Genomic DNA, 22901 nt, shown 5'->3' with positions numbered 1-22901 from the left:
GATTCGCACCACTGAATGCGCATCTGATGTGCAGGTCCGGGTTGATATGTATTGGCAGAGCTGAGCTGCGGATGGGAGTTGAACAACAGAATTACCAAAATGAATGTAGGTTGGCAGAGCCGCCTGATACCCCAGTGCTAGAATAAAAGACAGTGCTGAGGGTGTGGGTCGAGAAGCACTGGTAGAGCAGTGTCCTTGTCCAAGTGATTGCATTAAGAAGGAGTAGCTTAGGTGTGCATTGAAGTGTCCTGCACACCCACGCTCCTTTTCCCCCTACCCATTTGAAACCCTTCCCCTTTCTTTGTACCCGTGGGTATTTTGGAATAGATAGATTACATGGCAAGAGGCAGAAAGTCAAGCAGTCCTTGAGAATTCGTGGAAGACCCTCCCCACCCCGTGTGTGACGTCAGAGGAGGAGGGTCTCGAGGACAGTGAAAGGCAGGTGGGATCCAATGGGAAGGACGTACGGATGACTTCACATCCTCCGCAGCTCGCCTGGTATTTAAGGCCCCTGCTGCCAGTTTGGCTGCAGACACAGCCTCTTCCCACCTGGGCTGTAGACACACCGCCTCCAGCCCGGCACCCCGACCGCCCGGCGTAGCATCCATCCCTGCTGGGCTGCACGTCTCTTCTACCCCTCCTCCTCTGTTTCTAGTAATAATAATCAAAATGTCCTGCAACTGCCCCGCTGTCAGAATGGTCCTTACCGGATGCGTCTTCCTGGTGCTGTTTTGCTTTCGAGGTAAGACATGGTGGGGAGGGGGCAGTGAGGAGGCTGAGTTCCCAAGCGAAACCTCCTGAGAGTTCCCCTGTTCGGAGGGTCTCTGGCACTTATCTGCCTAGGCTCACCACTCATGAGGTGGTAGAGTCGGCCTGCCTGTGCTCTTCTCTTATTCTCCTATTTAGAGGGTCTTCTCCCTGAAGCCACAGGGAAGCACATCCCTCCCCAGGCGACACCTCGGCGAGGGCTGCACGAGCTCTGCCTGTGATGCCAGGTATGGGGCAGTGTGTCTTCCAGGGAGACCTCTCTTCTCCTCGCCTTGAGTGCTATCTGTGTGCAGGGTCTCTACCTGGACAGCAGCAGAGGCGGCTGTCCCAGCTTAGCTTGCAGCTAGTTACGAAGTAGTGTGTCCTCCAGAAACAGCTCTCCAAGGGTCTGCCGTTTGGCACACATTTCTACCCGGGCGCACAGCAGAGCGGGGTCCCCGAGCTTTATGTGTGAGGCTAGCTAAGAAGCAGTGAGTGTTCCGGAAAGATCTCACCGTACATGCCTGTATGGTCTGCCCTCCGACAGACACCACGGCGCGCTGCCTTATCTCTGTGGAGTCAGTCAAGAGCTGCGTGTCTGCCAAGGACGCCTGAAGTGCTGTGTAGCAGGGGGCGCCTACCAGCCCCCTGCTCCTCGGAGCTGTCCCTTGTCTGTGGGGTCTGTCTGTCACTCATGTCTTCCTGAGCCCACCAGAGAGGAATGGCTGTTGAGTCCATGTAGTGTGTATATGTGTATCTTCCAGGGTACCCCCACGGGGTGGTATGCGTTCCGGGAACCCCCACTGAATTCAGCTCATTTTATCTGCCCCCGTCCTTACTAGCCCCCTCCCCACCGGGCAACATGATTTGGCTTCTGCCACTGGCCCTTGCACGGACTGTGTGCAGTAGTTTGATGTCCATCCTACCTGTGTGTGTTGATAAAGATGTTGGTGACGTAGCGCTTGTTTCCAGGAATTCTCCCGGGTGTGCACAGGCAGTGAAGCGCTGCCGCTCACACTGGGCACAGACCTCCGAGTGCCTGGATTTCCACAGATGGCTCTCACTTTTTGAGGAGCTGAGACAGGAGTCACTCACATCCAGCAGACCCCGTCGTGTCTAATTCCCATTGGTTTCCGGATTGTACTCTGTCTTCTGTTCCTTACCCAGTGCGCACTGTCTTTCCTGGGTGGTACGTCCAGTTATGTCATGTTAGTTCGAATGCGCCTGTGACGGTCGATGTAGCTTCAAAGCGCTGAATACGATTCTGGAAGGGTGTGAGGGAAAAGAAAGGATGTGAGGGGGGAAACAAACTGTGCACGGTTGAATTCCATGTTGACTGCTGTATAGCGCGTACACACCAATGAAGCCGTTTCGAGGCGCTAAGAGGAGAAGAACAGAGAAGAGAAGAGGGGGAAGAGACAGGATGGGACTATGATATATGCATTATCGATTGCTTGTTCCACCCTGAGCAAACTCAAGCTGATGTGGAGGAACAGAAGGCGGAAGCGGGGGGAACGTGTAGAAAGGGGGCTTTACCGTGAATGACGAAGATTGTATACATATTAGAGGAGACAGCAAACGGGATCCGGAATGAGGGTCCCCGTCATGTCGGGATCAGGCCCGCTATCCACATGTACCCCCAGCGTGCCTGGTTTCATCTCTTCACACAGTGGCGCGTGCTGCCCAGCGTGACCTTGAGGCTGCGCGTGCCCTGCCCCTGGCCGGTGTGTGCTGAAGGCTTTCAGCACCATGGACAGAAGACAAGGAGCATCCCCAATCCATTGCGCGCCACATCCCCTGAAGCCATACTAAAGGGTTCGCCACGAAAAAAAAGAATGAAATGTATTTTTGGGGAGAGGGGTGGGCGTGTAGGTGGGGGCCGGAGACAGATTACCACAAACAAGAGTTGGTTCTTTTCTGTTGCATTTTGTTGGATGTTTTTTCTCCGTGTGCTTTGACTAAGCATATGTTAGTTCTGCATTAGTATCGTAGGAAGAGATTTGACGCTCGACCTACAAGGAACAAATCATCTGAGAGCTCTGGGCTGGATCCGGATGAAGGGACAGAGACATTTTGGGATCCGATCAAATGACTGAGAGGAGCTGCGATCTGATCAGGTGACGTTCTGAAATCCTATCTGGAGACAGAGCTGGGCTGGGATCAGACGAGATACAAATACACAGACTGGGGGTCTGAGTAAGGATCACCGAAGAGCTGGCTGGGGCAAATAAATAAGAGGCGAGACAGACTAAAGAGACAGAAAGGCAGGCAGGGCTGATTGCAAGTGATGGAGCACGGCTTGACTGGGATAAGGCCTGCAGCCAGGCTGGAATCATATCACCGTGGCAGAGATGGCTCAATTGAAAGCAACAGAGCCGAACCACAGGCACCTGAACAAGCAGACAGAGTAGGTTAACGTTAAAGGGAAGGAGAGATCATCGGGTCCTTAAAAATGCACAGTGCTACTCGGGGTCAGGCAGAGAGACATTTAGACGTAGATTTATCAAGATTTTGTGGCACCACAAAGTGACTCGAAGTATTGATTTCTACTTTCAAGAATAAGCATTTTTTGCGCTGGAAATTGGCCCTTAAATTAGTGCAAATAGTAAGGATGTCTGCTGGTACCAGATGAGTGCAGCAGCAGACTACATTTAGTAAGCATGGTTCTGTGCTGCTCTCTCCCCCTAGCACAAATAGGCTGCCCAGTGCACACCTTTGCTGTGTAATGCAAAGGCACATGCATGCCTTCTGGCATAGGTTTTGTACTGGAAAAGCACCCGTCTAGTGGAAATTACTACACATTGGAAGTGTGCTGTACAGCAAACATGAAGTGAGAAGCATATTTGGAGAAATAAAAACATTTCTCTTGTTAATGTTCTTTTCTAAAGAAGTGTTATTTTTCTACATAAAGCTAAGTCTGGCAATCTTTGAAGATTTGGCTTTGAGACAGAAGTCATGGGTATTAGTGTTGAATCACCCAAGTTCCACCCACAGAATGCCCCCCTACATGAAATCGCACAAAGCTATGCAGAACAATATATGCACTACTTTAAGGTTACATTTCAAGCACAAAAAGGTTTTGCGCTGGAAAGTAAATACTTTGGATATGTTTACTAATTCCATTTACCAGCACAGTTAAAGGAAAAATAAAGAGATAAAAATACATTTGGATTAAAAATATTAAACCCCCAGGAACAGGTAAAAAAATATTTATTTATTAAAAAAAGAAACTAATTTTAGATCTCTTAGAGATTACTGGTTAGAGAGCATAGCTTTAATATTAAAGGAGAACAAAGTGGTAGAAGTCAAAAGTAGAGAAAGGCAGCGTATGGAAAGATTTGAGAGGTGAAATGAGGCTTTGGAAGGGTTCACCCGTAGAAAAAGTTAAACAAAAAAAAGAATAAGAATGGGGGTCGAAGTGGAAACAATCTAATTATAAAAAAAACGGGTGAATGATAGAATTTAGAAGTACCCCATTCCCTAAAAAACAAAGGAGTGGACGATGGAGGAGGAGGGTAGAGTGAAGATGGACATAGGAGGAAAAAATGTAAAGAATGAAAGAGAGTTTGGGAGTATTTGGATGAATGATAGTATTTTTAAAAGTAAAATGCAAACAACTGAGACGAAGTTGGTAAAAGGGATCCATGAGATCCTTGTTCAAAAACACTCAAGAGCATCTATTTCCAAGATTAATGACATTTCTACCTTGAACGGAAATCTTGAAGAAGGCAGCTTTGAAAATAAATGTAATCTGTTAGTTGATTTCTAGTAAATGGCAGTCATCTTTAAAATTTCAAATAACTCGTTTAGTTGAAATGATTTCTCAGAAATTGTATTCAATGAATTTCTTTTTCTATGAAATCACATGCAACCCTGCAAATAAATAGTGTCTGTCCAGCCATTACTGCTTCGTTGAAAGCTCTATAGATGTTACTGTTTCTTTTTATCTACCCATAACACTTTAAATAAAATTCTCAGTACTCTCTGGTACTTCTTCCAAAATGTACTACTGCAGTACAGTACCCAACTTTGTTGCGCAGTTTATATATTTATAATATTTTGTTTCTCCCACACCCTTATCGTTCATCTTTTTTCAACTTCTTTTGTAGGGGTGGACCATTCAGAATCCTCTTATGTCCTAAATCTTTCCCTACCCAAAATCTCTCCACCTTTGCCTCCTTACCTCTTTTTGTCCTTTAACATAACAATGATGTTCTCTAGCCAGTAATCTTCAGGGATCAACAGTTTGTATAACTTAAAACAAAAACAAAAATGAGTACTCTATTTTAGCTGCTCTTTCGAGTTTATTATAATATTCTCGACCCCACTGTATTTCTAACCAATGTGTTTTTCTGCTAAGTGTTTTGAAAAATATTTTGGTTCTCAGATATAGGTCATGTTACTTTTTGTTTTCCTATGAATAAATATAGTAAAGTTAGGGGAGATAGAGAAGGAAAAACAGTCTGTTACTAGTGGGGTTGGCCTTGTTAAAGATAAGATTGGGAATATTACATAGAGTTGGGGGATGAAGTGAGTGACATTCATCTCAAAAGAGAGTTTGAGGATGTAAAAGGAAAGGCAGGCAGTTTTATTGAAGGTTGGAGAAAAGGAGATGTTATCAAATTGTTAGAGGTTGAATATAGGTGGATTATAGTTTGTAGAGATGGAAGATCAGAGAATGTTTATAGGGGGTGGAAAATTTAGTAAAGGAAGGGCGGTAAGTGCTGTTAGGGAAATGACGATTGCAAAAGCCACATAATAAAGGGTGAACATATTTTGATATATAGATCTAAATATGAGGTGACAATTAATCAATTCCCAAGAGAGTGTCAAAAATAAAAATCGATAAATATATGATGGAATATGAGATTTGTTTCAAGTAGAATTTTGTTTTGTTTGCGAAGGAAGAAATCCTAGCTTTCTCATTAAGTAGACTAGTTTGTATGGGTGGACTAGAGTTCTGGAGCAACCCTTCTTGCCTATAAATAATTTTCATAATTACATTTTTTTTTTAACCATTTTGAAATATTTTTCCATTAGCATCACATTTCCACACGAGAGGACCGTATACATTTCCGTGCAGAGTTCTGGTGTTAGCAAGCATTTATTACCATTACTGAACCCGCGGGCTGCCTTCAGAAAAAGTGACCTGAGGATACCCTCGGGAATGGAATATTGCAATTTGCAAATGCTTCTTTGAACTAGTTCTGCTTCACAGTTTTTCACTATCACTTAGCCTAAGTCTATAGTACAAATACATTTAAAGGACAGGCGCGCCCTCCTCCGGCCAGTAGTGGGAGCGTTCGAAGAACCGTGTGGTACAGTATGTGTACAGATCACAGGAACAAGTAGCCCGTGTCGCTCAGCTCACAGCAGCCACAGCACGGTGTAGCAGCAGAAGAATATGTCTGCACGTTACATTCGAAGGCAAAGTATTGTTTTACTTCTGGTCAGAGAGCGTTGGGAGGTAGCACAAGTAGTAGGACCAAAGCAAAAAAAGCAGGTAGTTCAACGCTCAGCACTTTGCAGCACCGCAGTCTCATTCAATGAGATACCTTACTTTGCACACAAGCCCGAGACCATAAAGTCCTATTCCTGGCTTAATTTTCCACAGCCTTCAGTGCCGTACAGCCGTGTTATCTGCAGGGCCAGTGGAAATATGCGATTTTGCGGCTGTGCTGTTTTATGGGTTAGTATGAATATACTGCACTTGCCACATAATCCATTATTTGCCTCATACACTGGCGATTTATTTTGTTTCTAGGTCAAGTGGATCAAAAGTTACTAAAAACGCGACAACGTGTGTTGTTGCTAGTGCAAGGCCCTTCACAAAAGTCGGCTGGTCATCTTTCTGTTGCTTATTTATGTATTTAGGCGTCAGATTGGTTCTAATGGGATGAAACCTTTTACCCAGACGGTGTTAACATGTAAAAAGGTCGAAATCATGATGTATTTCTGTCACAAAATGTGCTGCACGAGGTCGGATAATTTGCCTTATGTGCAGCATAATTTGGTAAGCCTTGCTGAATAATTTGATCCTCCCCTGCCACACAATTCCGCATATTTCCAGTGACCCTGGCTATAGTTTATAGAGGCCTAGGTCAGGATGAAGCTAAGTTATGGGCTATATGGGCTACATTCGGTCAAGTGTCAGTGAATGGGTTAACAAGATAACCTATTGTCCCGATACATCAATCTGTATCAGGAAAGACAACTGGTTTTTATCAATTCTGAGCTGCGTCTTCCCATGTGCTCTGGTCTCTGTGGTAACTGACATACCCCAAGCTGTCTTCAGTTACAGACACAAAGGGGTCGAGTCAGAAAGTTTTACCTGTGCCTAGCTCAAAAAATAGAAAAGTGGACACCTCTGCAGGGAATTTGACAGCTGATTCACAAAGCCAATTTGCCCGGCATGGTTGCCCGCACAAAGTAGAATATATCCCAGGAAATCCAGGTTTTTTTCATCCTCGCAAGTGATGCTAAAGTGAGCGACGTTGAGCAGGTGTCTTTTGGGGAGTGTCAGAATAGTAGACTATCAAAATGTGGCAAATATTGACACAGTCATAAATTTGTGCGTTGTCACACACATTTTCAAAGCCTTTCCCACGCTTATCTGAGCTTCATTCTAATGCTTCATCGAAATACGGGTAAGTGGTGCTAAAAGTGTAAGAAACTAGGGGCCAGATGTAGCAACCCGTTTGCGAGTCGCAAACGGCGAAAATCGCCGTTTGCGACTCGCAAACGTGGGTTTGCTATGCAGAAATGCATTTTGCGAGTCGGATCCGACTCGCAAAATGCATTTCAGACTCGCTAATAGGAAGGGGTGTTCCCTTCCTATTAGCGACTCGCACTGGTATGCAATTCCATTTGCGGCCGCGAAAGCGGCCGCAAATGGACTCGCAGTTACCATCCACTTGAAGTGGATGGTAACCCAGTCGCAAACGGGAAGGGGTCCCCGTGGGACCCCTTCCCCTTTGTGACTGGACCAGATATAAATTTTTCAGGGCAGGGAGTGGTCCAAGGGACCACTCCCTGCCCTGAAAAACCGAAACTAAAGGTTTCGGATTTTTTTAAAGTGCAGCTCGTTTTCCCTTAGGGAAAACGGGCTACACTTTAAAAAAAAAAAACCTGCTTTATTGACAAGCAGGTCGCTAACATGGAGGCCTGCTGACGTCAGCAGGCCTCCATGTTAGCGAGTGCCTATACTCGCAATGGGGCCGCAATTTGCGACCCACCTCATGAATATTCATGAGGTGGGTCATTGCGACCCCATTGCGAGTTGCAGTCGGTGTCTGAGACACCGTACTGCATAGCAATTTGCGAGTTGCAAATTGCGAGTCGCAGGGACTCGCAATTTGCAAGTCGCAAATTGCTTTTTTCGTACATCTGGCCCTAGATTCCGCTGACTGATTTTTCCAGGATGTGAGCAAGAAGGGTGTATCCAACAGGGCGTGCATGGTTTACAAGGAAAGCCTTTTATGATAGGATTAAAAAAAAACATACTTTTACATTTTCTGAAGTTGGACAATATGTCTAAACCATTGTATAACAATTCAGTACAATATGTGATCTCAGCACACACAGGGCTTTGGGCCAGATGTAAGTAGAAATGGTTTTGCGACACACAAATTGCGAGTCGGAGCGACTCGCAATTTGCGAGTCGCAAAACCATATGCAGAATGGTGTCCCTGACACCATCTGCGAATCGCAAAGGGGTCGCAAAGACCCACCTCATTAATATTAATGAGGTGGGTCGCAATTTGCGACCCCCTTGCGATTCCCTGCACTCACAGGGATGGTGACCTGCTGGAGACAGCAGACCACCATGTCTGTGACTGCTTTTTTAATAAAGCTGTTTTTTTTTTTTGTATTGCAGCCCGTTTTCCTTAAAGGAAAACGAGTTGCAATACACTTGGGGAAAATGAAACCATTTTGTTTCATTTTGTTCAGAGTAGGCAGTGGTCCATTGGACCACTGCCTGCTCTGCAAAATATTTTTGGTGCCATTCACAAAGGGGAAGGGGTCCCATGGGGACCCCTTCCCTTTTGCGAATGAGTTAGCACCCACTTCACATGGGTGCTAACTACGAATTGCTTTGCGACCGCATTCGCAATCATAAAGCAATTCTGCATCGCGGTACGAATAGCAAATAGGAAGGGGAACACCCCTTCCTATTTGCGAGTCGTATTCCCATTTTGTGAGTCGGTACTGACTCGCAAAATGGGAATGTGCATCGCAATGCCTGTTTTGCAGTTTGCGCCATGCAAAACGGTTCCTTCATCTGGCCCTATATTCACAAAGGTAAATTTACATATGTCTATTTACTCATTTGTAAATTTACTCTTGCAGTTAGGTGAAAATTTCCCCTTTTGTGTTATTCACTATTTACTAAATTTAATTTAAAGTTATTTGTTTCGTTAATTGAAAATTGAATTTTATTAAAAGTTTACTTTAAATATTTAAAACGTTAACTATTTTTAAAATTGATACATTATTATATTTTTAATATGTTGACCTTAAAAGTCAAAATAATGTAATGAATTTAATATTATTTCTATGGTATTCTAGTTTAAGTCCCGGCCTCCATTATTTCCTATGGGCGAATGCTGCCATTCCTGTGAGTGGCTTTGTGTGGTGCTAGACCTACTCCAAGGCTAGGCTGGTGTACATTTACAAATGTTTTGTGGCCTTTCAGGCTTTAGTAACTTTCAAAATGTAGCTTGTGAATAGCAAAGGGCTTACTTACTCTTCTGTGAGTGTGTGTTTGTATTAGCATGTCTTTCCCTAATTGCCTTCTTACTCCAACATAAACTCCCACTTTTTTGTAGTAAGTGTTCCCAGTTTTCCAACAACATCCTCTGCCCCCTCACATTTACTACAAACATGTATACTGACATGTGCAAAGAGCTGTGCACTTTTGTGAAGCTCTCCGCAGAGAAACAGGTTAGTAAATAGCCATTTGCAGTACATGAATACTGTTGTACTATTCACGTACTACAAAAATAAGTTTGTGAATAGGCCCCTATGAAGTTAAAGAAAAGCGTCATGTGAGAAAAGTTATACGAAATGAGCATTTCTTGGTGTAAGTCTGACAGCTTATGAATTTGGTGACCAGTTTTAAACTGGCCTGCAGAGTCTGTAACTCGATGCAAGGGGACTAGGCGGAGCACATTGACCTTTTTAGCCCTTTTAGAACTAAGGCAGGCCACATTTTCAAGGAGGTCTCTGCCTTACATTTTCCCCAAAATACACCTAACTCTTTATTTAAAAAAAAAAAACACTTGACCTAACTCATTGGTTATAACAAAATAAGGATCTGTGGCAGTTCTTCATGGGAGTAATGGGATTATGCTAGTTTCGTTTATAAAACTAAAGCTGAATAGTGCATATTAAATGCATGTGTTGCTTTCTTGAGTGGTTGCACTATGACAACACTAATGAAAAAAATTGTTTGGAAAATCGCAAAATTGTAATTAAAAAGTACTGTTCCCTTTGTCCTGGGTATATACTCATCACTGGACTGATGTATGGACAATGAACTTTGATGGCTATATATACATTACTGAACTGATGGTACGATCAATCAACTGTGCTGTCTATATATATGCACTACTGTATGGATAATGAAGTGTGCGGGGCATATAGGTAGTACTGGACTAATTGTATGGGCAATCAACTGATTTATATGAGAGCATTTATATAGGGCTTCATGCACCTACATTGGGTTCCTGGATGCCCTTTGAAAGTGCATGGTTGAAAAGGGCGGTATTGTATTTTGGTCTATATGGAAGGTGTTGGGAAAGGGTCATGAGGTTTAAAGCGGCACGGTTAACAATGTGCAGCACATCTTCCGCCGTCCACCTCTGCTCTGCAGGACTCCTACTCACACACATCCCACTCATACACCAAATCAGGAGGATGGTTGTTTTCTTACATTGCTCCCAAAGCATGGAATGGCCTTCCACTGCACATCAGAGCCTCTGCCGCCCTTCTTGAATTCTGCAAGAAGCTGAAGACTGGGATTTTCAATAAGCCAACCCAGGGCTACATACACACACCTGCTCAGTGCCAGGATACTCTTCTGGGTGATAGTGTGCTTTACAAATACACATAACATACCAGTGGTGATGCTTTCCATAAGACATGCACGTGCACATTTACCATCTTTAGGAGTAGTCTGTATCAAAGTGTATAACTGCTATGTATGTGGTACAGAGGGTGCATATACTCTGTGATTTAAGACCCACCCTATGGCAGCACTGTTAAGCAAACCAGGAATACACTGTAGTGCATGTTCTCAGAAACAACAGAGGCCCATTCTCTTGAAGCACTTTAAGCAGCCATTGAGAAAACTAAAAGGAGTGCACCCGGGAATTAGAGGTGTACAGCACCTGAAAGCCCTAGTAATTATATGGGCTCCAGCTATTGGGTGTCCCGAACCCTGGAAGAACAGCTAATGTGCTATCAGGGTGTAAATATACTCACGCCTAGGCTTCATACCTGGCTATAACAGGAGAGGCACCACAGCAGGACACCCTCAGATTCTATGCCATTTACCTGGATCCTAGGGGCTGGACTCTCTGGAAGAGGGTGAAAAGGAGTACGATGGGGTCACAACACTGACTGCACCAAAATCAGGCCTCACCACCAAAACAAGTTAGTGGGAGGGAGAGGGGCGGGTTTCAAGGCTGATACCCAGTAGGAGGAGGCAGGAGAGGGAGGGAAGAGGTAAGGGATGGAAGCACCAGCATTTGGCCACTGAACACAAGCTAAATACCCAGACACAAGTACACCTCCAAATTACCAGATACAGAGTGGTCAACCTTTGAAGTTTTGGCATGTGTGGACCGCTTGTGTAGGCAAAAACCTTTGGTGAGTATGAAGACATTACTGGACTAATTGTATTGTCGTAGGTATATGGGCATTAGTGAACCAGTTCTCTGGGCAAACTACTGTGCCCTACCTATAGGTATTAGTCACTTGTGACTATAAGACAGTTTAAAAGTTGTCTGTCTCCCTAACTTGGAAAGGTAAATTTAAAAAAAACGTAAACATAATCAAAATCCCATTAAAAAAAATAATGGTCTGGTAGCAAATGACAGCTTCCAGGCCCTACAAACATGTAAAAAGAAACTTTATTATTATTATTATGTTTTTTAAAAGGAGGTATGGTGAAGCAACAACAGAGGTGAGCTTGAGACATAAGTGAGTGTGGAGGAAATCCATGCGGAAAGGTGGTGGAGCGATGGAGGCACTTATGGCTAAGAGGGAGGATTACAAAATGTGAAGAAACAGGAAGAGGTGGGAGCAGCAATGGGCTATCTGGGGCTGGATCAACGATGGAGCAGCACTGGGTGCGCAGGGTTCTTTGGGAGGAATCAGCACACAAGCACCAGAGCTAAACAAGTATTTGCAATACAATAGGTCTTGCATTTGCTTGAGTTAGAGCTACTTGCATTCTAAATTCATAACTGGACTTTTCTTGCCACATAAATCGGTCAACCATGCCTCATAATTTTGTCTTTTCCTCCCATATAATTCCAGTGGCTTTGCATATAGCTAAATCACTTCCATTTACCCTCTTCCTTTTAAATCTGCCATGCTAATACCAATACAATACCGCTTTCACCACTCCACTAGCCAGCCAGCCATTCCCCCCAAAAAGACACAAGACAGCCACAGAGGAGAAATAAACTAGAAGCGTCACCCAAGCATATCAAGAGTGTTCAAACAGTCTTAGTGTAATATGGATTTTAAGATGGCCTGAATTATGTTCATAATTGCAATAAGGAGAGATTGTTAAAACATATACAACTATCATTTAAACCTTTATCAGAAATACACTTTTGGCATTTGACTATAATGCTCAAAACATCCCCGGAAGGACACCATAACAAAAATATTATTTGTAAGAAAGATGGTCATGTAATCATTTTGTTAGGGCCCCAGAGAGTATATTCCCATGAAAAAACAAGGAGAAAGTTATGCACGGTAGCCATATAGTTCGTTCTTAGAGAGTGCTATTAGGGTTAGCAAACCTATTGCAACGATATTACAAAAAAGGTATTTAAAACATAACTTCTAGTTATAAAACAAAAGTTCTAAACATGAGAATTCTTAAGACATTGAATGGTGGAAGGGGTTATCATATTGGGGTCCCCACTAACATAGTATGAGGACCCAGAGACTATGTAGATAGAACACATTTTGGTCAATGTTTTGAAGGTGGTCCTATTGTCCTAGGACCACCACAGACTGACCTATGAGCAAAAATGTGTTGTAAAAGTAATGCCCTGCAAAGCATTATGGGACAAGTTTCCATGCCACAAAATATTTTAATATGTTGATATGACTGTAATGCTTAGATGAGCCCTTAGAGAACAACACAATGAAAATAGCATTTGTAAGAAACATGGTCATGTAACTATGTAATTAGCCCCTTCAGGGCATAACCACACAAAAACAAATGGCATAAATAATGCAGAGTAACCATATATGTAGCCCCTGGAGGACATAGCGCATTACATATTTTCAGGAGTGCCAAGCCTTTAGCAATGGTATTATAAACAAGGTCCTTAAAACACAAATCATTCCCTGCTAGAAAACAAACATTCCAGCCATGAGAATGTTTAAAAAGATACCGCATGGTTGGAGGGGTTATTATTTTGGGGTCACCACTAAAGTATTGTGGGGACCCAAAGATGACCTAGACATAGTGTATGTGTTGTGCTGAACGTTTTGGTGGTGGTCCCATTATCCTAAGACACCACAGGCTGAGTTATGTTGTGAAACAGAATGCTTGAAAAGCATTATGGGTCGAGTTTTCCAGAGTTCAGTGAATATTGTCGTATTGGCTCTCCAGCTGTGCCGGGAGAGACACTTTTGCTTTGAGGATTCTGTTTTATGTAAAGCATTCACCAGTTTCAAGTGTTTTAAGAGGAGAGCCACAAGAAATGACTCTCATTATGTAACTGTGAACAATATAACCAGCGCTTCAATACAGACGATCGAGTTGAAGCTGTTGTACCTGTTGGTGCTATGAGTGCCATGGCTGCCATGCAGCACCTAGGGGAGAGACAAAAGAAATGGTTTGCCCACGCTGAAGTATGTCAGCAATCGTGCAATAATCTATGTAACGGGCAGTCTTCAAGGTGTTGCATGGCGTGTCAAAAACAGCCTCAAGGCCGGAAAAACATAAAGCAATTAACAATGACATCAAGGGACATTTTAAAAGGCAAGCCCATGAACAAGAAAAAAAGTGATGGGCATGAGGTCGGCATGGTTAAAAGCCCACAATACTTACAACAGGTCATAGCACTTGTGTGCTCAACCTAAAAACACAGGCACTTTCACACCGTGCTGAAAGAAAAAGAAAAATGTAGTTCCCTGAATGTGAGCAGTGGAATGAAACAAGTCATCCAATCAAAAGGATGGTAAGGATCTATGTTCCTGGGGAAGGACAAATACAAGAAGATAAAAGAAAGTTGTTTAATGAAAACCAAACAAAATAAGATAAGAAAGCCAACAAGTAGTAAGCAAAGTACTGGCTCTTAGCTCCCTGTAAATTTTTGGTATGGGCCACAAGAGGTCTTTAGACAAAAGACAGCAATAAGCTGTAAGCTATGCCAAAAAAAAAAGAAAAATAATTCCGCTTTGATGACATCAGCAATCATCTCTAGGAGATACATGAAGCACCTGTGCAACCATTGCTAACCCACCCAGCTTCCCATTAATGCATGGATCCTCATATTTGTGATCATTCAACTGAATCTATTCAACAAAATCCATCAGCTTTTTCCCTTCCTAATAGAGAATGTAATAGGCTTTTTAACTTGCTTGGTTAACCGTAATGAAGCAGAGTTCTGTTTATGTCATTATACTGTAGACATGTTTCATAAAGAGATTCATGGTGAGGCAAACTAACGAAGGAAAACAAATTACTGTTGTCCTGCATGGAAAAATAGTTTTTCTGGGGACTCATGTTGCCTGTCCTCCCTCTGGCTTCAGTTTGCCTTGCTTTGCTAAGGGGCCAGTCCATGGCCGACAACAGCAGGGGGCTTTTGTTAAGACCTCAGCATTTTAGGCATCAGTGGGGGAGAGTGAGAGCTGAGTTGCACTGGTGTTCTGCCAGTCAAGTCACAGATTTCAGAAAGTGTGAGCTCTTAGAACACCGAACTATGGTTTTGGACCCCAAAGGCAGTTTAAAGAAATATCACACCATACACTGTAGCAAGCAAAGTTGCTGTGCTGCTCTGAGCGAGAGGGAAAGAGCAGGACAGAGCCAAATCCTACTGACATATGGAACTGTTCAGCTCTCTCCCCTGCGCTGGTGCACAACCAGACTGCCTAGTGCCATGTACACACCTTTGCACCACTGTGAAAAGGTGGTTGTGTAATGTAATAGCTTTTGTACTGTAAGGGCACTCTTAGAATAAAAAAAATACTATGCCTAAACACACTTAAAAATGTTTCCCACTTTAAGTGTGTACACAGCAGGTTTCTTCTGAGTAAAAACTTTGGAGAAATAAATATTTCTTCTCTTTAACACCAGGCTCAAGGACTCATTATTTTTTGGCACAAAGCCCTGTCTACAAATATTAGTAGATAGGCCTTTGCATCAAAAACCATGTGCACATGTACCACCTATAGTTCACCCTTTGACACAGGGCAATACAAAGCAGTGGCAGTGCTACTTTCTATTACTTTAGGGCTACTTTCCTGCACAAATATATTTTGTCCTGAAAAGAAAATCCCAAATACACATTTTGCACTGTTTTGTACCACTTTTGTCATGCAAAATGTTGGCCAATCTGCTCTGAGGTGCTGAAAAAGAAAGGAATCTATGGGTGCTTGTATTACTTTATCTTACACATCCTTCACATGCACAAGACCTCTCTCTTTCAACATAAAGGATCTAAGATGATGCTTTAAAGACCTGAAGGAGACAGAGACTAGGTAATATGCAACATGTGTACTATAGAATGCATGCTCAATCAATCTTTTTAGGTCGAGCAAAGGGGCGCGCAAGTGCTGCTTTACCGACGTGTTGGTGTGTATCTGGGCTTTTAACTACGCCCATTACTATCATTTGTTTATGAGCTTGCCTTTCAAAAATCCTTTGTTTTCGTTGGTAACTGCTTTACGTTTGTCCCTCCTTAGGGCAGTTTTGTTACCGCCTTGGCAATTGACCCTGCTATATGGATACTTGCACTTTTGTCAATAACTTTGACTGCTAACGAACTTCTCTCTCCATTTGTTGCTCTCTTCGCGCTCGCGGCGCTTCGAATCGGCTTGCTTATGTCAACTGTATTACTTTTTATTTTCAGTTTGTGTGGCAAGAAAAGTCCAGTTAGGAATTTACAACGCTAATAGCTCTAACTCGAGCAAACGTGAGACCCATTGCATTCCAAATGCTTGTTTTCTGAAGCTGTCTTTCCCAAATTTCATGAGGGCTGGATAGGCACATGCATGATTGTACTCTCTCTCCAAAACAATGCTAGAACCACCGTTCCTGGACTTGAGGAGCGGGTTGGGTGGGCATGCACACTATTTTACACATGCAGTGTATGCACTGACTCCTGCCTTCTCCAAAAACCTTGTTGTAATACGACATATTATGACACCTAACAGCCTCAAAAGAAGACCTGAGTCAATGCATGTGCAACATGTGTACGATGTTCATGAACTCTATACCTGAAGCCATCCTTCACAGGCTTTTGAGAGAGCATTGGGTACAGACCTGACAGCTTCTGAAAACCTTTCACAGTGTGAGGAGGGGCAAGGCCTTGGAGGGAGCAGGGATTTCTGCTAAAAACAGCCTGAGCCAGCTCTACTCACTACCTCCCACACCAAAACAAGCATTTGCAATGCAACAGGTTTCGCATTTGCTCAAGCTAGAGCTTTTAGCGTTGTAAACTCCGAACCGGACTTTTCTTGCTACACAAATTGAAAGAAAAAAAGAACTAGCGCGATCACGCTGAAATTGAAAAACAAACGAGTGTGATCGCGCTATGTAAAACCAAGTGCAATCGTGCTGGGTGGAAAATAAAAAGATAAAGTAGTCCGCAAACCATGCTGAAAACATAGAGCCCCGTATGTTTTCTGTAGTTGGCCGGTGCACTCGAGGAGAGCTAAACACTGGAAAAAGGCATGACGTATGCATGCCTTTCATTAATGAAATGAAGCAGATTTTAAAAGGCAAGCCCATGAACCAATGAAAGTGACAGGTGTGACATGGGCGTGGTTAAAAGCCCAAAGGCAGATTACAACAAGGACGGAGCGCTTGTGCGCTCGACCCTAAAAACAGTGCTTCTGAGGCTGCCGCTGATGTTCTGGGGAGGGTTCACAACCCAGAGTGGACATCAGCAATAGGGGCTGGAAACACAACCTATGCAGGAGTTTTCAGCTCACTTTGTGTTTCACATGTGATATCATCTCTTTATTGTGAAGGGAGACGATATTGTGTGATGCACAGTTCCACCAAGTGAGTTGGAAAGTCTGAGGGTGTTATATGCACTATATGCACATACTGCATGTTCAGGGGCCTCTCACTGTTTAGAAACAGAGAGGCAGTGTCCCCTTGGCCAAAAGTCTGGAATGATTGTCAGTCAGTCAGACTCTCTGCTCAGCTATATGCCAATGTCCCTCAATAAATGCTCAATGCAAAATGATGGGGCCCCTGCAGAATGTGATGAAAGACCCCTGATTCTCCCATATCTCACAGATATTTATTGGCCTTGAAATGAATGGGAGCCCCCTCTGATGATTTGGGAGCGCCAGAACGGTTGGAGGGCACTCTGCATCACAGGCATCAGGGGCCTGTATTACGCCCCTGCCCTCAGCCAATGACGTTCGAGTAAGACAGTGGATTCACGTGGCAGCTGGTAGATAGGCAGTGCAATTGTGCAGCCTCTTTTACTCCCTCGGTGTGGGTCCAGGTTGTGCTCTGTCTGCCCTCCCATCGGTGGCGGTTGTGCTGCAAGCTCTCGTCCCTGCTGTGATAGGGACTGCGGAGACACTCACTGTGACCAGTGTCACAAAACTTGAGGAGGGGGCCTGCAAAGTACACAGAGGGGCCCCCTACCTAGGGTGACCAGATGTCCCGGATTTCCCCAGACAGTCTGGTTTTTAGAGGACTGTCCCGGTGTCCCGACGCTTCCCCTAATTTTAAATAAATGACCCGGTTTTTGGGAGAAAGGTCATATTATTTAATAAATGCCCTGGTTTTTGGGACGAAGGTCAGATCATCTAGTAAAGCATAAGTTAAAGAGGCCTACAAAGTATGAAATAATTAAAATATTTTATCTATTACTGTTATGCATCAGAGTACCCTGTCTGCTCCAAACAGAGAGAAGGAGTGGGTGTGCAGCGCGAGGTGGGGCGTGTTGGGGGTGCAGGGCAAGAGGTTAAGTTTTATACGTGTGTGTGTGTGCGTGTGTGTGTACACGCACACATGTATAAGCACACATTCACAAAGCTACGCAAAAAAACGGACAGGACAGATATAAAAGTGAGTAATGTCTTTAGTCTTTCTTTTATGTCTGACCTGTCCCGGTTTTTGATCCTCAAAATCTGGTCACCCTAACCCTACTGGACTCACTCTGGAGCTCTCAGGGCAGGTCACTGTGCTGAGGCGGGGCCCAGGATCACCCCTGCCCCCAGTGCTTAATTTGTGCTTGTTGTTTCGGGTGCTGAGCACCGGCACTTATTTTTGAGGGCCGGGGCTTATTCTCCTGCCTCAAGCATTGCTGCGAGCAAAAGACGCATATGGGAAAGACGGAGGAAATGAAAAACGAAAAAGCGTCACAAAGGGAGAAAGTAGAAAGCTGCAAGAGTGAGCTGAAGGGGCAGACAGTGGCTTTACATGGATTGCAGGGGCCCGAGATGACTTCAGGTTTACGCTGCCTCAGGATTCCGTGTTCACACATTTAATTGAAGCAGCCACGTGTTTAAGAGGAGGGCTTTGGGCACCGGCACCTTTCCTCTTTACAAATTAAGCACTGCCTGCCCCCCTCCCTCCCCCGCACCACCGCGGGGGCTGCGGGGGCCTTTGTTACGCTCTGAAAGAGCAGGACTCAGCTGGCAGCGGTGGTATCGCGGTGACAGATTGGATAACAAACGTATCTACTTGCCTCTTTTTTTCTATAGAAATTCAATTACAGGATTCTCATGCAATCCATGAAGGTGATAAAATAATGTTTTAAATGCAAAGGATTCAGTTTAGTCTGCAGTACTTCCCTCCTAAGGTTTCTTCGAAGAATCAGTATGAATCATCGTTCTTCTGAAACAGGGAGTTTTGACTTACAATGCTGAACAGTACTGTGGAATTAAGCTCTGTCGGCCTGAAAAGCAATCTCTCATGATGAATTACAAACAAGTGCAGTTCGAGAAGGGACTGTTTAAAAATATGGTTTGCCAAATTTTGAAAAACACGACAGACTGCCAGCAACCAACCAGCAGCCGCTGAGAAGCAAAGCATGCAGTTTGATACTGTACTTTGTTTGTCAGTATTTGAAAACGAACTGTAGCAGGTCAAAGGTCAAACTGGGTGCAATAAAAACAAACCGTGTCTTTTGGCGCTGCCACAAATGCATTCCCATTTTGCTGCCAAGAACTACAAACAGCAAGGCTTGCTTGGAGAGTGCGAGCAGATTTCATGCAAAAGTCATCTGGCGTCGATGCCAAGAACTCTGAGAAGACAGTGTGACTTGGCGCCACTCTCTAATGCACACAGTTCATTACACCAGTGTGCAGCTACCACATCAGCCTGCAAAGAAAGTGAATGATGTGGTGCCAGTTCATGGGATATAACTGACAGCATGGGTCATATTATGGTATGCGCATATGTAAAGACAGGTGCGGCTCGTGGGAGGGAAAGGGGCGGAGCAGCACGTTGAAGGGAGGGTGGGTGGGTACCAAAAAAAGTAATAATAAAAATAAAACGTACCTTTTTCCCGCACCGCTCCATCCGCTCTGCTCTCCGTCGTTGCAGGCACAGGCTCCGAGACTGCCCTGCGGCCAATCTTGACGCTGCTCAAAGCAACTTCAGGATTGGCTGGGATCGCCCAGCCAGTACACATCCCAGGCAGACTAGGAGCCTCTGCCTGGTTTTTCTAACCCGGCAACTCAGTGCCGGTTTGGAGAGTCCCTACTGCGTATGTTTGTTTGGCTGGCCCGAGATGGCTGGCCAAACATACATGCATATTGAGGGGGAGTCCCCGTCATGCCAATGGCCCCGCCCACTTCTATAGTAAAAACATAATAAACACTGCTTATTATGTTTTTACTATAAAAGTTTAGCAGCTCCTGCTGCTGGGGGGGAGGGGAGGTGGGCGACACTCCTCCGCCCTAGCAGAGGAGCTGCCCCTGTGTAAAGAGCGTACTATCACCTGCAAAGGTATCGTGGTTCAGAGCAAGTGTGTGTCCCTAGCACTGCCTATGGTAGCTTGGTTAATTGAAAAGCCAGGTCTCCAGGACGTGGATCCTGTGGTGTCAAGGGATATGATCCCTCTTCTGGACTATCATTGGGCTCAGGGGCTATAAGAGGCTCCTTAAGTATGCCCAAGTGCTCCATTATGGTATAACTGGTGTTGAACGTTGTGTTTTGCAAGTACTGTTTCCCTGACATACGATTCTACATTAATATTTATGAGACGGCTGATCCACAAATAGCACCGGCAAGAGAAGTTGGGTGCAGGAAATCTGTAGTCTTGAATGTTGAATAAATAAAGATCTATATTTATAAATATACATATATATGTGTGCCTGTTTATTTCATAAAGTGGCTTTCAAAACTGTGTTCTGTGCATTCAATGGAAAGACAGTGCAATGATGTGAGATACTCAGATACTCAGCCTTTCAAAGTTCAAAGAGAAGATAGTCAGAAATGAAATGGCTGTATCCACGGGCCATAATACATAAATTCCGCAGTCGCTATCTGACTCCTGCAGTAGTTGTGACTTCATGAAGGGGCTCAAGTCTTTAAAGGGCAGGTGAACTAAGGTAGAATTTCCAGCAGAGAAGTAAAACATCTGGATGAAGAGGTTGCATTGTGAGTTTGAACATTGGGTCATTCAGGTAAATATAGGGCATTCTACTGGCTAAAAAATAAATCCCAGGTTAAATTATGCGACAGCATTAAAAACCAGGGTCAAGTTTGAAAATTCAGTTGTAATCCAATGGGAGATCCACCACAGCAGTCGCATCAATTAGAAAGCACATGCAATTGGTTAATTACAATTTATACAGTTGTCATCATTTCTCAGAAAATCATCAGTTGCTTTTGAACGTTATATGGTTTTGGCTGAACATTGTGTACTTGTGATGGGCACAACAATGGGGACATTGAAGCCCCAGGCCACGCTGATAGGTGGAGCTTTTGCCTCCAGTCTGATTCCCATTGGTGTATGTGGCATGTGATCCCTTGATGTACATTAAACCTATTTTTTTCTTTATTCTTCAGCTGACTCCGTACCACTCTCCGCCCAACTCTCTGAAGAAGAGGAGAAGGTAAGTGAGAAAGACAGGTGATTGATTAACATTGATAGATGTGTAAATTCATTAACTGTAGCTAGTTTTGACTATATCTGAGGAATTAATCCTAGCTACAAGGTTCTTTGCTTTATCATTGGGGGGCTTCATATAGGCCATTGGTGCGCTCCCACGTTTAGGGGACTGAATCCTGTCAAGCTGACTTTGCGCCCACTGTCACTCCTCTGCCACTAAAGAGTTTATTGCAGGTGGTGGAGACTCTTGTACCATATTTAAACAAATGTTCTTCAAATCAATAATCTAAACTCTTCTCTGTCATCAGGGATTTGTTCTGTAGCATCTGTACCAATTTAACCATTCCTCAGTATGCTAGTGCCTGTTGGTTTATGATCAAATATGGGTTTTTCTGCAAAAGCACAGGGCACATGGAGCTTGATTTAGAGTAGAGTTACTCCTTCAGGACGACAGATTATTTTACTACATTGCCTTGACAGAGTGGCCGCACCCCAAATTTTGAGCTATCCGCTGCCCAGGTGGACATTTCGTACATAGGTGGAATCGCCGTCACAGCGGTTCCTGTCAATGCACTGAACGTGTGCCGTTTGTCTCTCTCAACATGAATGAGCCGTACAGCACACTTTCAATATCTTTTTTTTCATTTTCAAAAAGAAAATCCCACAGCAGGACTTCCTTTTTTTAAAATAAAAAAAAGACCCCTTGCAATGGGAGTTTTCTCCCACAGCATGGGAGTTGTTGAATTCTTTTATCTTTCACCAGGTTCTGTGTGGCGGTAAGTGAAAGTAAAAACTTGCTATTTGTTTGCTTACTCTAAATAGGGTGCGTACCAAAGGGCACAACCTCCAACAGCTCTTAATTCGTTGGGCTGTCGGAGGACTATGTCAGCGGAAGTGACAGAGTAGTCTACGCCGCAGACATACTCAAGGTCTGCCTCACTCTAAACGAGGCAGGCAGACCTTCAGTACTGCAGAAACGATACTCCGTCGTAAAGGCATTGGAGTATATTTTCCTCTGTACTATAAATCAGAGACATTGTCAAATGTTTTATTCAAGATCCTTGTATGATAAAACTCTCAAATGCTCTATTGAAGACCCTTGTGTGATTAAACTATGTCCTCAAATTGTGTTGATCCGGGCTGTCCAGTGATCCCCAACACATAATTACAGACGTGTCCCTTTTGTCTTTTCTCCTGCCAGGTTAGTAAGTGTATCATGGAAGTACTGGCAGATACGCTGTCCAACCCTATTCCAGCCCAAATCAGCAGTAACTGCAGAAGGATACTGAAGGAAGGTAAGAAAAAGAACTCAAAACACAAGAAACCCTCTGCGTATGCAGTACGTTGAAGCGATTGTGTGAAGGCCTAAACCTACCACTACGAAAAAGTCAACACATTCGGAGAATCCTATATCACCAAAGTTATCAGAGGAAATAGGAATGGTTTCCACAAGGCCAAACCCTGGCACTCCTGTGGTGGTGTGAACAAATATAAATAAGACACTTCGCAGGAAGACTAAAGTTGGGTAGAGGGGTTTCACATCAAGATAGGGACACCATCCCTAAAATGTGGTTGGAGGGGGCGAGGTCAGAGTGAGTGTCCTAACCTAAATGCTGTACTTTGCTACTAGTCCTAGCCTAAGGAATGGTA

At 44.0% G+C, this 22901-nt stretch overlaps 1 protein-coding gene across 1 annotated transcript in view; it reads left to right on the top strand.

Annotated features, from left to right (window-relative positions):
• The first annotated feature begins 534 nt into the window (after positions 1-534).
• CCER2 (coiled-coil glutamate rich protein 2) overlaps positions 535-22901 on the top strand; it is a 41173-nt gene continuing 18806 nt past the window's right edge. The window contains exons 1-3 of the mRNA XM_069206904.1: positions 535-742; positions 21209-21255; positions 22453-22546. Coding sequence (XP_069063005.1) covers positions 670-742; positions 21209-21255; positions 22453-22546 — 214 coding nt within the window. The 5' untranslated portion in view covers positions 535-669. The remainder of the gene's footprint in view (positions 743-21208; positions 21256-22452; positions 22547-22901) is intronic.

Source organism: Pleurodeles waltl, chromosome 9 (assembly GCF_031143425.1).
Source record: "Pleurodeles waltl isolate 20211129_DDA chromosome 9, aPleWal1.hap1.20221129, whole genome shotgun sequence".
Taxonomy (NCBI): domain Eukaryota; kingdom Metazoa; phylum Chordata; class Amphibia; order Caudata; family Salamandridae; genus Pleurodeles; species Pleurodeles waltl.
Note: the sequence above shows the minus strand (reverse complement) of the source record. Positions and strands in the feature narration are given on the sequence as shown.